Source organism: Zeus faber (assembly GCF_960531495.2).
Source record: "Zeus faber genome assembly, chromosome: 2".
Taxonomy (NCBI): domain Eukaryota; kingdom Metazoa; phylum Chordata; class Actinopteri; order Zeiformes; family Zeidae; genus Zeus; species Zeus faber.
The window spans coordinates 51,395,057-51,407,620 of record NC_137189.1 but is presented as its reverse complement, the minus strand read 5'-3'; the positions used below and the strand labels follow the sequence as shown (position 1 = coordinate 51,407,620).

Here is a 12,564-nt window from a genome sequence, read left to right as displayed (position 1 = left end):
GTCTGCCTGTCTGTCTGTCTGTCTGTCTGTCTGTCTGTCTGTCTGTGTTTGTGTGTGTGTGTGTGTCTGTGTGTGTGTGTGTGTTGTAGTTAACATTCAGTCGCTCCCTGTCGCTCCTGTCGCTCTGTCGCTCCTGTCGCTCTGCGTCGCTCCTGTCGCTCTGTCGCTCCCTGTCCCTCTGCTTCGCTCCTGTTGCTCCCGTGGCTCTGCGTTGCTCTGCGTCGCTTCTGTCTCTCTGCGTCACTCCTGTCGCTACCCGTCACTCTGCGTAGCTCCCCATCGCTCCCGGTCGCTCCCCGTCCCTCTGCGTCGCTGCCTGTCGCTCTGTGTCGCTCCCCGTCGCTCTTGTCGCTCTGCGTCGCTCCCTGTCGCTCCTGTCGCTCTGCGTCGCTCCTGTCGCTCCCCGTCGCTCTGTGTCGCTCCCCTTCACTCCCTGTTGCTCCCCGTCGCTCTGCGTTGCTCCCCGTCACTCTGCGCCGCTCCTGTCGCTCTGTGCCGCTCCTGTTGCTCTGCGTAGCTCTCCTTTGCTCCCCATCGCTCTGCGTCGCTCCTGTTGCTCCTGTCGCTCTGCATTGCTCCCTGTCACTCCTGTCGCTCTGCGTAGCTCCTGTCGCTTTGCGTACCTCTCCTTTGCTCCCCATCGCTCTGCGTGGCTCCGCGTCGCTCCCCGTCGCTCCGCGTCGCTCCTGTCGCTCTGCGTCGCTCCCCTTCACTCCCGGTTGCTCCCCGTCGCTCTGCGTCGCTCCCTGTTGCTCCTGTCACTCTGCGTTGCTCCTGTCGCTCTGCGTCGTTCCTGTCGCTCTGCGTAGCTCTCCTTTGCTCCCCATCGCTCTGCGTCGCTCCTGTTGCTCCTGTCGCTATGCATTGCTCCCTGTCACTCCTGTCGCTCTACGTAGCTCCTGTCGCTTTGCGTAGCTCTCCTTTGCTCCCCGCCGCTCTGCGCTGCACATTGTGGTTGACGTTGATGTGATGTTTGCAGAGGTTGTGGCTCAGTGCACCTCCTGGATTCATCCAGCTCAATGCACCACCTGGATTCATCCAGCTCAATGCACCACCTGGATTCATCCAGCTCAATGCACCACCTGAATTCATCCAGCTCAGTGCTGGTCCACGTGGTGACACTGTGACGCCTCATCACTGGTGAAATGAAATAAAATAAGACCAATTTCAATTGAAGGTGTAAACCCTGCTCCAGGCGGATGCTGGAAGGTTTCAGCTTTGACCTTCAGAGTTCAGTGTCTGAGGTGACGAGTGACTGTGACCAGATGTGCTTCAGTGTTTTGTTTCTGGGAACAAGGTGAACCAGGAAACTGATGCAGTTTTCTAAACTTCCTGGACGAGTGACTGGTTCTACAATAATGTAAAGATCTCATCAAAACTCTGAAATCATCAAATTCTCCATTTTATGCCTGACGAAAAATCTTGTGATATTTGACTTTGTCAGTATTTCCCAGAACTGATACAGAGCAGAGCTCCGGTCTGAATGTATTCCAAGCAAAGTTCATATTGTGATGACTAACTGTGTACTCTGTGTACTAACTTTGTATTATTATCACCACCCCCCCCGCCCCACCGCTCCCCACCCTCCCTGCACCGCCCCTCCCCACCCCACCCGCCCCGCCCTGTGTCCCTGTAGCGAGCAGAGTATCTGTCAGGCTCGGGCGGCCGTCATGGTGTACGACGACGCCAACAAGAAGTGGGTTCCTGCCGGCGGCTCCACGGGCTTCAGCCGCGTGCACATCTACCACCACACGGGGAACAACGCCTTCCGGGTGGTGGGCCGCAAGATCCAGGACCACCAGGTCAGTGGCCCCGCCCTGCCAGTGCTCAAATTTGCTGCCTGCTGCTTGATATTTTCAGCTAACACCCTCCACCCTCCACCCTCCACCCTCGCTCTCCTCCAGGTGGTGATAAACTGTGCCATTCCCAAGGGGTTGAAGTACAACCAGGCCACGCAGACCTTCCACCAGTGGAGAGACGCTCGGCAGGTCTACGGCCTCAACTTCGGCAGCAAGGAGGACGCCAACGTGTTCGCCAGCGCCATGATGCACGCCCTGGAGGTCCTCAACTCCCAGGACACAGGTAGGACACGGGTTCAAGTCCCAGGACACAGGTGGGACACGGGTTCAAGTCCCAGGACACAGGTGGGCTGGCCCTGATACAGGTGACGTTTCAAGGCGTCTCTGAAACACTGGGAGACACTGGGAACTGGGTTCCATGATACCAGGCTGTATCATACACCCTGTTTGATCAGTGCACACACACACACACACACATAGACACAAACACACACACAGACAGACAAACAGACAGACACACACACATACACACACACACACACACATACACACACACACACATACACACACACACACATACACACACATATACACACACATAGACACAAACACACACACAGACAGACAAACAGACAGACACACACACATACACACACACACACACACATACACACACATACACACACACACACACACATACACACACACACACATACACACACACACACATACACACACACACATACACACACACACACATACACACACACACACACACACACACACAGCCTCTGGGGTCACACAGGGTTTCTCATTAAATCCGTCCTGAGCTGCAGCCTCAGTTTGACAAGTTTAATCTACAAACTCTGGCCTTGGTCTGTTCATCTGCAGGAGGAGGAGGAGGAGGGAGGAGGGAGGAGGAGGAGGGAGGAGGGAGGAGGGAGGAGGAGGAGGGAGGAGGAGGAGGAGGAGGAGGAGGGAAAAAGAGAAGCAGGGAGGAGGGGGAGGGCGGAGGAGGAGGAGGAGGGAGGAGGAGGAGGAGGAGGGAGGAGGAGGAGGGATGGAGCTAGGGAGGAGGAGGAGGAGAGAAAAAGAGGAGCAGGGAGGAGGAGGAGGAGGAGGAGGAGGAGGGGGGGGGAGGAGGAGGAGGGGGAGGGCGGAGGCCCAGGCGTGTGTCTGTCAGTTGCGTCCAGAGCGTTGCAGACTTGGGACTCAGAGCTGAACGTCCATCCAGCTCTGAGCTCTGTTGACCTTCTGTTGACCTTCAGGGGGCATGACATCACATCCTGCTGTGACAGAAAGTGGCAGGAACATGATGTAATGATCAGGAACAGATGTAGGAGTTTATCCTCCTGTTTCCTGCTGAGAGAGCAGAGTTCAACACAACCAGCTCTGTCTGTCTGTCTGTCTGTCTGTCTGTCTGTCTCTCCAGATGTAGCATTACCTTCCAACAGGTGTTGAAGTTCCGCTCCTCCTCACTCCTCCTCTTCCTCACTCCTCCTCTTCCTCATCCCTCCACCCCTCCTCTTCCTCACCCCTCCTCTTCCTCACTTCTCCTCCTCACTTCCCCTCTTCCTCACTTCTCCTCTTCCTCATCCCTCCTCTTCCTCACCCCTCATCTTCCTCACTTCTCCTCCTCACTCCTCCTCTTCCTCATCCCTCCTCCTCCTCCTCACTCCTCCTCTCCTCACTCCTCCTCTTCCTCACTCCTCCTTTTCCTTACTTCTCCTGTTCCTCATCCCTCCTCTTCCTCACCACTCATCTTCCTCACTTCTCCTCCTCACTCCTCCTCTCCCTCATTTCTCCTCTTCCTGACTTCTTCTTTATGGACCTCACCACACCACAGTTGGATGACAGTTCAGGACAGGACTTGGTGTTTTTTGGGGGGTGGCTGGTTTCCCTCCGTCCTGCCCCCTGCTGATGGAGTACTGAACAACCCCTCTCCACCCTCTCTCCACCCCCTCTCCACCACCTCTCCGTGGTCTTTCTGTATTATTTTTGTCCTGACGGAGGCAACGGCTCCGGCAAACGTGACAAACCCTCCCCGGCCGTCCATCACAGTGGGTGTGAAGCCTCCGCCCAGTGCAGGGTGGAGGCTGCGGCCGCTCCGCCCCCCGGAGGATGATCCGCGCCGTGCGGACGGCAGGAGGACGTGTGTTTGTGGCGCTGGCTCCTGCTGCTCCGCCCTCAGCTCCAGGTTTTACTTTCAGCGCAAACACTTTGGTCTCATTTAGCTCCTGCAGACACAGGCGCTGCTCGCAGGGCGTGGCACATGCATGTTGTTATTATTTTGGTTGATATTTTATCTTTGGTGGAAACATTTGTGGAGGCCTTCGAGGCGCAGGGAATGGAAGCCCCCAAACCCAGCTCCGCCCATTGAGCTGCATCCTTCAGGATGAGCGTTCAGCTCATAGGGAGCATCTGGTTGTCACTCCTCCACCCGTTCTGCTGTGGAGTCCTCCCGTTGCACCACTCCTCCTCCACCTCCTCCTGCTCCTCCTCCTCCTCCCTCTGCCCTAGGCTCCATGCTGAAACAGGAAGCAACAGATTTATTAATAGTTGCCGTAGATCAGGTTCCAGTCTCATAACCCATCTGTCTCTCTCTCTGTCTCTCTCTCTGTCTCTCTCTGTCTCTCTCTCTCTCTGTCTCTCTCTGTCTCTCTCTGTCACTCTCTGTCTCTCTCTCTGTCTCTCTCTCTCTCCCTCATCATCTTCTCTTATTCCCAACAATCATCACTTGTCATCGGTGTTGTATACGTCACCATAACAACATAGAGTATATTGTATTATTATTGTATGGAGGTATGCTTGCTCTCTCTCTGGCTGATGAATAGGTTACATAACTATCACAGCCTCTAGAATAATTCAAATGTATGAAATCTGTTTTTTAGATGATGACTCCTTTCACCCAATTACTTTTTTACGGAAAATTCCTTAAATCCAGTATCATTCCTGGTTTGTTAAGTACTAGACTGAATACTACGTCTCCATGTGTGGAGTGTTATCTGTTCTGGGGGTATTTATCATATTTATGTATAAAACCATCTGACCTCACCACCAAGTTGATCTGCCTCACACACACCAGGTGTGTGTGTGTGTGTGTGTGTGTGTGTCCGTCTGTCTGTCTGTCTGTGTGTGTGTGTATGTGTGTGTGTGTGCTCAGGCCTTCAAACATCTCTGGCATGCAGGAATGTGTGAGCTGTGGTGGAACAGATCACAGAATAGTTTCCATCTGAGGCCAGTGAGAGCTTTAAGTCCGGGAAGTGTGTCACTGTGTTTAAGAGTGTGTGAGTGAGTGAGTGAGTGAGTGAGTGAGTGAGTGAGTGTGAGTGTGAGTGTGTTTCTTTCAGTTGGATGACTCAGGATGTGGAAAGGAGCTGATGTGTTCAGAGAGATTTGGCCTGTGTCGACTAAAGCACAAACTGATGGATGATTAAATATTAACAATAAGTCTCTAAATATGATCTACACACCCGACTCATCTGATATATTTTTAACAAAATTATAAACATGTGCCAACCTTGAGGAATCAGGAAAGGATACATTTGGGGGGATGGTAGCTCCTGGGGATGGAGCTTCCTGGGGATGGTTGCTCAGGAGGTAGAGCTGGTGGTCTAGTCATCTAAAGGTTGCTGGTTGGATCCCAGGCTCCTCCTGCTAGCATGCTGTAGTGTCCTTGAGCAAGACACTTAACCCCTCATTGCTCCTGATGGCTGCGTCCGTCGGTGTTTGAACAATTGTAAGTTGCTTTGGATAAAAGCGTCTGATCAATGTAATGTAAACATTTTACAAACTGATTTACTGGTGTATTGTGGCCTGAGCGAAATCAATATATCAATGTATCAATACATAAATGTATCAATATATCAGTGTATCAATGTATCAATATATCAGTATATCAATATATCAATGTATCAATATATCAGTGTATCAATATATCAATATATCAGTGTATCAATATATCAATGTATCAATATATCAATATATCAATGTATCAATATATCAGTGTATCAATATATCAATGTATCAATATATCAATATATCAATGTAGCAATATATCAATGTAGCAATATATCAGTGTATCAATATATCAATGTATCAATATATATCGGTGTATCAATATATCAATGTATCAATATATCAGTGTATCAATATATCAATGTATCAATATATCAATGTAGCAATATATCAGTGTATCAATGTATCAATATATCGGTGTATCAATATATCAATGTATCAATATATCAATATATCAGTGTATCAATGTATCAATATATCAATATATCAGTGTATCAATATATCAATGTATCAATATATCAATATATCAATGTATCAATATATCAATGTAGCAATATATCAGTGTATCAATATATCAAAGTATCAATGTATCAATATATCAATGTATCAATATATCAATGTATCAATATATCAGTGTATCAATATATCAGTGTGTCAATATATCAATGTATCAATATATCAATGTAGCAATATATCAGTGTATCAATATATCAATATATCGGTGTATCAATATATCAATGTATCAATATATCAGTGTATCAATATATCAATGTATCAATATATCAATGTAGCAATATATCAGTGTATCAATGTATCAATATATCGGTGTATCAATATATCAATGTATCAATATATCAGTGTATCAATATATCAATGTATCAATATATCAATGTATCAATATATCAATGTAGCAATATATCAGTGTATCAATATATCAATGTATCAATATATCAATATATCAATGTATCAATATATCAATATATCAATATATCAGTGTATCAATATATCAATATATCAGTGTATCAATATATCAATATATCAATATAACAGTGTATCAATATATCAGTGTATCAATATATGAATATATCAATATATCAATATAACAGTGTATCAATATATCAGTGTATCAATATATCAATATATCAGTGTGTCAATATATCAATATATCAGTGTATCAATATATCAATATATCAGTGTATCAATATATCAAAGTATCAATATATCAATATATCAGTGTATCAATATATCAATGTATCAATATATCAGTGTATCAATATATCAATATATCAGTGTATCAATATATCAAAGTATCAATATATCAAAATATAAGTGTATCAATATATCAATGTATCAATATATCAGTGTATCAATATATCAGTGTATCAATATATGAATATATCAATATATCAGTGTACCAATATATCAATATATCAATGTATCAATATATCAATATATCAATATATCAGTGTATCAATATATCAATGTATCAATATATCAGTGTATCAATATATCAATATATCAATATATCAATATATCGATATATCAGTGTGAGCAGGCAGGGAGCAGGCAGGGAGCAGGCAGGGAGCAGGCAGGGAGCAGGCAGGGAGCAGGCGGGGGGGCAGGCAGGGAGCAGGCAGGGAGCAGGCAGGGAGCAGGCAGGGAGCAGGCGGGGGGGCAGGCAGGGAGCAGGCAGGGAGCAGGCAGGGAGCAGGCAGGGAGCAGGCAGGGAGCAGGCAGGGAGCAGGGAATCAGTCTGGAAAACACTGCAGAGTCTGGTGCAAGCATCAAGGACAATCTGGCAAAGGGTGACTGGTGAGAGAGGCTTATATCAGGGTTAGATCTGGAACAGACGTGTGCACAGGTGAATGGAGTTGGACTAATGGGACAGGTAAGGAGAGGGAGGGGAAGTAGAAGAAGGAAGAGATCATGACAAATGTGGCCCATACTGTACTGGTGGTGGTGGTAGTTAGTTACTGGGAGGTCTGTACTGTACTGGTGGTGGTGGTAGTTAGTTACTGGGAGGTCTGTACTGTACTGGTGGTGGTGGTAGTTAGTTACTGGGAGGTCTGTACTGTACTGGTGGTGGTAGTTAGTTACTGGGAGGTCTGTACTGTACTGGTGGTGGTAGTTAGTTACTGGGAGGTCTGTACTGTACTGGTGGTGGTGGTAGTTAGTTACTGGGAGGTCTGTACTGTACTGGTGGTGGTAGTTAGGAGGTCCTGGGAGGTCTGGGGGTGGTGTTTTTGGTGGCTCCACCTGGCCTCCACCACCACATGCTCTGGTTTGTTTACTCAGATGTCATGTGACACAGTGTGACTCCGCCCCCTCCACTGCCCCACATCATGTTGTTGATGATTTGAACTGACACAGGAATCAGAGACTTGAGAGTTGGTCGACGTCACGTCACCAGACGTAGGAAGACACAGAGAGGAAAGAGGTGGAGGTGGAGAGGTGGAGGAAGAGGTTGGATATCACATACGGAGGTTGGCGAGGAGGAGGGCCAAAGCGAAGCCGGGATCAAATCTAGGAGTGGAGTGACGAAGAGGAGGAAACCCTTCCCCTGTGGATCTGTGGGTCAGGACCCCCGAAGCCCCCTGCGAGGCGTCTGTGGAGACGCCTGCCTCAGTGAGTCCGGCTGTTGAGCTCGGAGAAGCGGGCGGCGCCTTGACGACCAAACCCAGAGCGTGACCTGTTTTCTTGGGACGTGGTGGAAATAGATCCTTGTGATTGGCTGCAGCTTGGAGTCCTTCTCTCATCTGATTGGATGAGCTGTGCCCTGTCACTGTCATGTCATAACAGCAGGAATCAGGAAGCTTTGTATTGGAATTGGAAGTACATGTTGCAGTACTATGTTTCATAGGCCTGAAAGGGAGGAGGACATTGAAGAATATTACCAAAAGCTGTTACAGGAAGTGACTCGTGTCAGTGGCGGTGTCATCCTCCATCATCCTCCCTCGTCCTCCCTCGTCCTTCCTCATCCTTCCTCGTCCTCCCTCGTCCTCCCTCGTCCTCCATCCTCCCTCGTCCTCCCTCGTCCTCCCTCGTCCCTCGTCCTCCCCGTCCTCCCTCGTCCCTCGTCCTCCCTCGTCCTCCATCCTCCCTCGTCCTCCCTCATCCTCCCTCGTCCTCCCTCGTCCTTCCTCATCCTCCCTCGTCCCTCATCCTCCCTTGTCCTCCCTCGTTCCTCATCCTCCCTCGTCCTCCCTTGTCCTCCCTCGTCCCTCATCCTCCCTCGTCCTCCCTCGTCCTCCCTCGTTACTCATCCTCCCTCGTCCTCCCTCGTCCTTCCTCATCCTCCCTTGTCCTCCCTCGTATCTCGTCCTCCCTCGTCCTCCATCCTCCCTCATCCTCCCTCGTCCCTCATCGTCCCTCATCCTCCCTCGTCCCTCATCCTCCCTCGTCCTCCCTCGTTCCTCATCCTCCCTCGTCCTCCCTCGTCCTCCCTCATCCCTCGCCCTCTTCTCATCCTCCCTCGTCCTCTCTCGTCCTCCCTCGTCGTCCCTCATCCCTCATCCTCCCTTGTCCTCCATCCTCCCTCATCCTCCCTCGTTCCTCATCCTCCCTCGTCCCTCATCCTCCCTCGTCCTCCCTCGTCCTCCCTCCTCCTCCCTCGTCCCTCGTCCTCCCTCGTCCCTCGTCCTCCCTCGTCCTCCTTCGTCCCTCGTCCTCCCTCGTCCTCCCTCATCCCTCGTCCTCTCTCATCCTTCGTCCTCCCTCATCCTCCCTCGTCCCTCATCCTCCCTTGTCCTCCATCCTCCCTCGTCCTCCCTCGTTCCTCATCCTCCCTCGTCCCTCATCCTCCCTTGTCCTCCATCCTCCCTCGTCCTCCCTCGTTCCTCATCCTCCCTCGTCCTCCCTCATCCTCCCTCGTCCTCCCTCATCCCTCGTCCTCCCTCGTCCTCTCTCGTCCCTCGTCCTCCCTCATCCTCCCTCGTCCCTCATCCTCCCTTGTCCTCCATCCTCCCTCGTCCTCCCTCGTTCCTCATCCTCCCTCATCCTCCCTCGTCCTCCCTCATCCTCCCTCCTCCTCCCTCGTCCTCCCTCATCCTCCCTCGTCCTCTCTTGTCCCTCGTCCTCCCTCATCCTCTCTCGTCCCCCGTCCTCCCTCATCCTCTCTCGTCCCTCGTCCTCCCTCGTCCTCCATCCTCCCTCGTCCTCCCTCGTTCCTCATCCTCCCTCGTCCTCCCTCGTCGTCCCTCGTCCTCCCTCGTCCTCCCTCGTCGTCCCTCGTCCTCCTTCGTCCTCCCTCGTCCTCCCTCGTCCTCCCTCGTCCCTCGTCCTCCCTCGTCCTCTCTCGTCCTTCGTCCTCCCTCGTCCTCCCTCATCCTCCCTCGTCCCTCATCCTCCCTCGTCCTCCCTCGTTCCTCATCCTCCCTCGTCCTCCCTCGTCCTCCCTCATCCTCCCTCGTCCTCCCTCATCCCTCGCCCTCTTCTCATCCTCCCTCGTCCTCTCTCGTCCTCCCTCGTCCTCCCTCGTCCCTCATCCCTCATCCTCCCTTGTCCTCCATCCTCCCTCATCCTCCCTCGTTCCTCATCCTCCCTCGTCCCTCATCCTCCCTCGTCCTCCCTCGTCCTCCCTCCTCCTCCCTCGTCCCTCGTCCTCCCTCGTCCCTCGTCCTCCCTCATCCTCCCTCGTCCCTCATCCTCCCCTGTCCTCCATCCTCCCTCGGTAGTCAGAGCCCTGTGGGGTACGAACGTTTACAGACACAGACGCATTTCAAACACTGGGTCAGATCAACACTGTTGCCGTGGAATCCTTGCGTTGGTGCAACCTCGGTATTGACCGGCGAGCGACGGTGGTGATGATAAAAAAAAGGCAAGTTGTGGTGGAGGGTGAGGTGGTGCCTGTTTGCATACAGCTGCCCCCGTGTTGATACCATTAGATTTAGGACTTGAAAACCAAATAGGCGACATTTTGCATAAGATTTGTTTGGATCAAAAGTTCAAATCAGCATGGCACCGTGAGACAGCAAGACACCAACCAAAAAGGACACCGTCAGTCCTGGCTCCCACTTTGAGGTGGGGTGAATTCAGTCGTTAAGTTCTTAATTCCTCTTTTTTCTTTTTCCTCCTTAGGACGTTTTGAAAAACCCTCTTAAACGTCCTGACTGAGCTTTCTGTTGTAGACTGAGAATCCTCAGCCTGCACCTGGCGGCGCCTCAGGCAGACACCTCGCAGCGGTCAAGCAGGAGGTCAGGCAGGCGGTCAGGCAGGCGGTCAGGCAGGTGGTCAGTCAGGTGGTCAGGCAGGCGGTCAGGCAGGCGGTCAGGCAGGCGGTCAGGAAGGCGGTCAAGCAGGCGGTCAGGCAGGCGGTCAGGCAGGCGGTCAGGAAGGCGGTCAAGCAGGCGGTCAGGCAGGCGGTCAGGCAGGCGGTCAAGCAGGCGGTCAGGCAGGCGGTCAGTCAGGCGGTCAGGAAGGCGGTCAAGCAGGCGGTCAGGCAGGCGGTCAGGCAGGCGGGCGGTCAGGCAGGCGGTCAGGCGGGCGGTCAGGCAGGCGGTCAAGCGGGCGGTCAAGCGGGCGGTCAGGCAAGCGGTCAGGCAGGCGGTCAGGCAGGCGGTCAAGCAGGCGGTCAGGCAGGTGGTCAGTCAGGCGGTCAAGCAGGCGGTCAGGCAGGCGGTCAGGAAGGCGGTCAAGCAGGCAGGCGGTCAGGCGGGCGGTCAGGCAGGCGGTCAAGCAGGCGGTCAGGCAGGCGGTCAAGCGGGCGGTCCGGCGGGCGGTCAGGCGGGCGGTCAGGCGGGCGGTCAGGCAGGTGGTCAGTCAGGCGGTCAAGCAGGTGGTCAGGCAGGCGGTCAAGCAGGTGGTCAGGCGGGCGGTCAGGCAGGCGGTCAGGCGGGCGGTCAGGCGGGCGGTCAGGCGGGCGGTCAGGCAGGCGGTCAGGCAGGCGGTCAGGCAGGCGGTCAGGCAGGCGGTCAGGCAGGCGGTCAAGCAGGCGGTCAGGCAGGCGGTCAGGCGGGCGGTCAGGCAGGCGGTCAAGCAGGCGGTCAGGCAGGCGGTCAGTCAGGCGGTCAGGAAGGCGGTCAAGCAGGCGGTCAGGCAGGCGGTCAAGCAGGCGGTCAGGCAAGTGGTCAGGCAGGCGGTCAAGCGGGCGGTCAGGCAGGCGGTCAGGCAGGCGGTCAAGCAGGCGGTCAGGCAGGCGGTCAGGCAGGTGGTCAGGAAGGCAGTCAAGCAGGCGGTCAGGCAGGCGGTCAAGCAGGCAGTCAGGCGGGCGGTCAGGCGGGCGGTCAGGCGGGCGGTCAAGCAGGCGGTCAGGCAAGTGGTCAGGCGGGCGGTCAGGCGGGCGGTCAAGCGGGCGGTCAGGCAGGCGGACAAGCAGGCGGTCAGGCAGGCGGTCAAGCAGGCGGTCAAGCAGGCGGTCAGGCAGGCGGTCAAGTAGGCGGTCAGGCGCCGCGACGCCGGCTTGACTTAGTGGACCGCTCCTCTGTTTACCTGGGTCCTATCAAGAGCTTTGTTTGTCCTGTTTGCTTCCCGGTGTCTTCACTCTGTTTGTCTGGCTTCACTCCAGGGTGGTGCAGTCGTCGACCAACTGCCCTCCTGACCCCGTGACCGCCCCAGCTCCGCCCTGAAACACCTTACTTCCCGGGCGTTGACAGTTCCAGGCCGACTGGAGCCACCCAGCCCATTTGTTGCCGGGTAAAGCGCGCGCTATTCTGGAACGCTGCGGCGTCAGGCGGACGGACATGTTCCCCTCGGACGCCTGAGGCAGCCCTGCATGTCGACTCACAGGGTGGAGGGCGGAGAGTGGAGGTGCTATATCCTTCGCGTCTCCGCAGGCGGTGATGGAGTTGGGTGGTCGGAGGACGGGAGGAGGGGAATGGACAGACGCCGTGTCTGCCCCCCAACCCCAGAATAAGCCCTGACCTTCAGAGGGCAAAACATCAATTTATCTGCTGAGAGTCGTACGGTGCCAAGCAGCCCTGTCACTTATGACTTACTATACCATGTACACACAGGAGTAGTACTACTGAGG

At 53.1% G+C, this 12,564-nt stretch overlaps 1 protein-coding gene across 1 annotated transcript in view; it reads left to right on the top strand.

Annotated features, from left to right (window-relative positions):
• The window catches only part of enah (ENAH actin regulator), a gene marked incomplete at its 5' end in the record, with an annotated part of 66,728 nt that overhangs the window by 9,426 nt on the left and 44,738 nt on the right, over positions 1-12,564 (top strand). Inside the window, 2 exon segments of the mRNA XM_080024345.1 lie at positions 1,637-1,802; positions 1,905-2,082. Coding sequence (XP_079880471.1) covers positions 1,637-1,802; positions 1,905-2,082 — 344 coding nt within the window.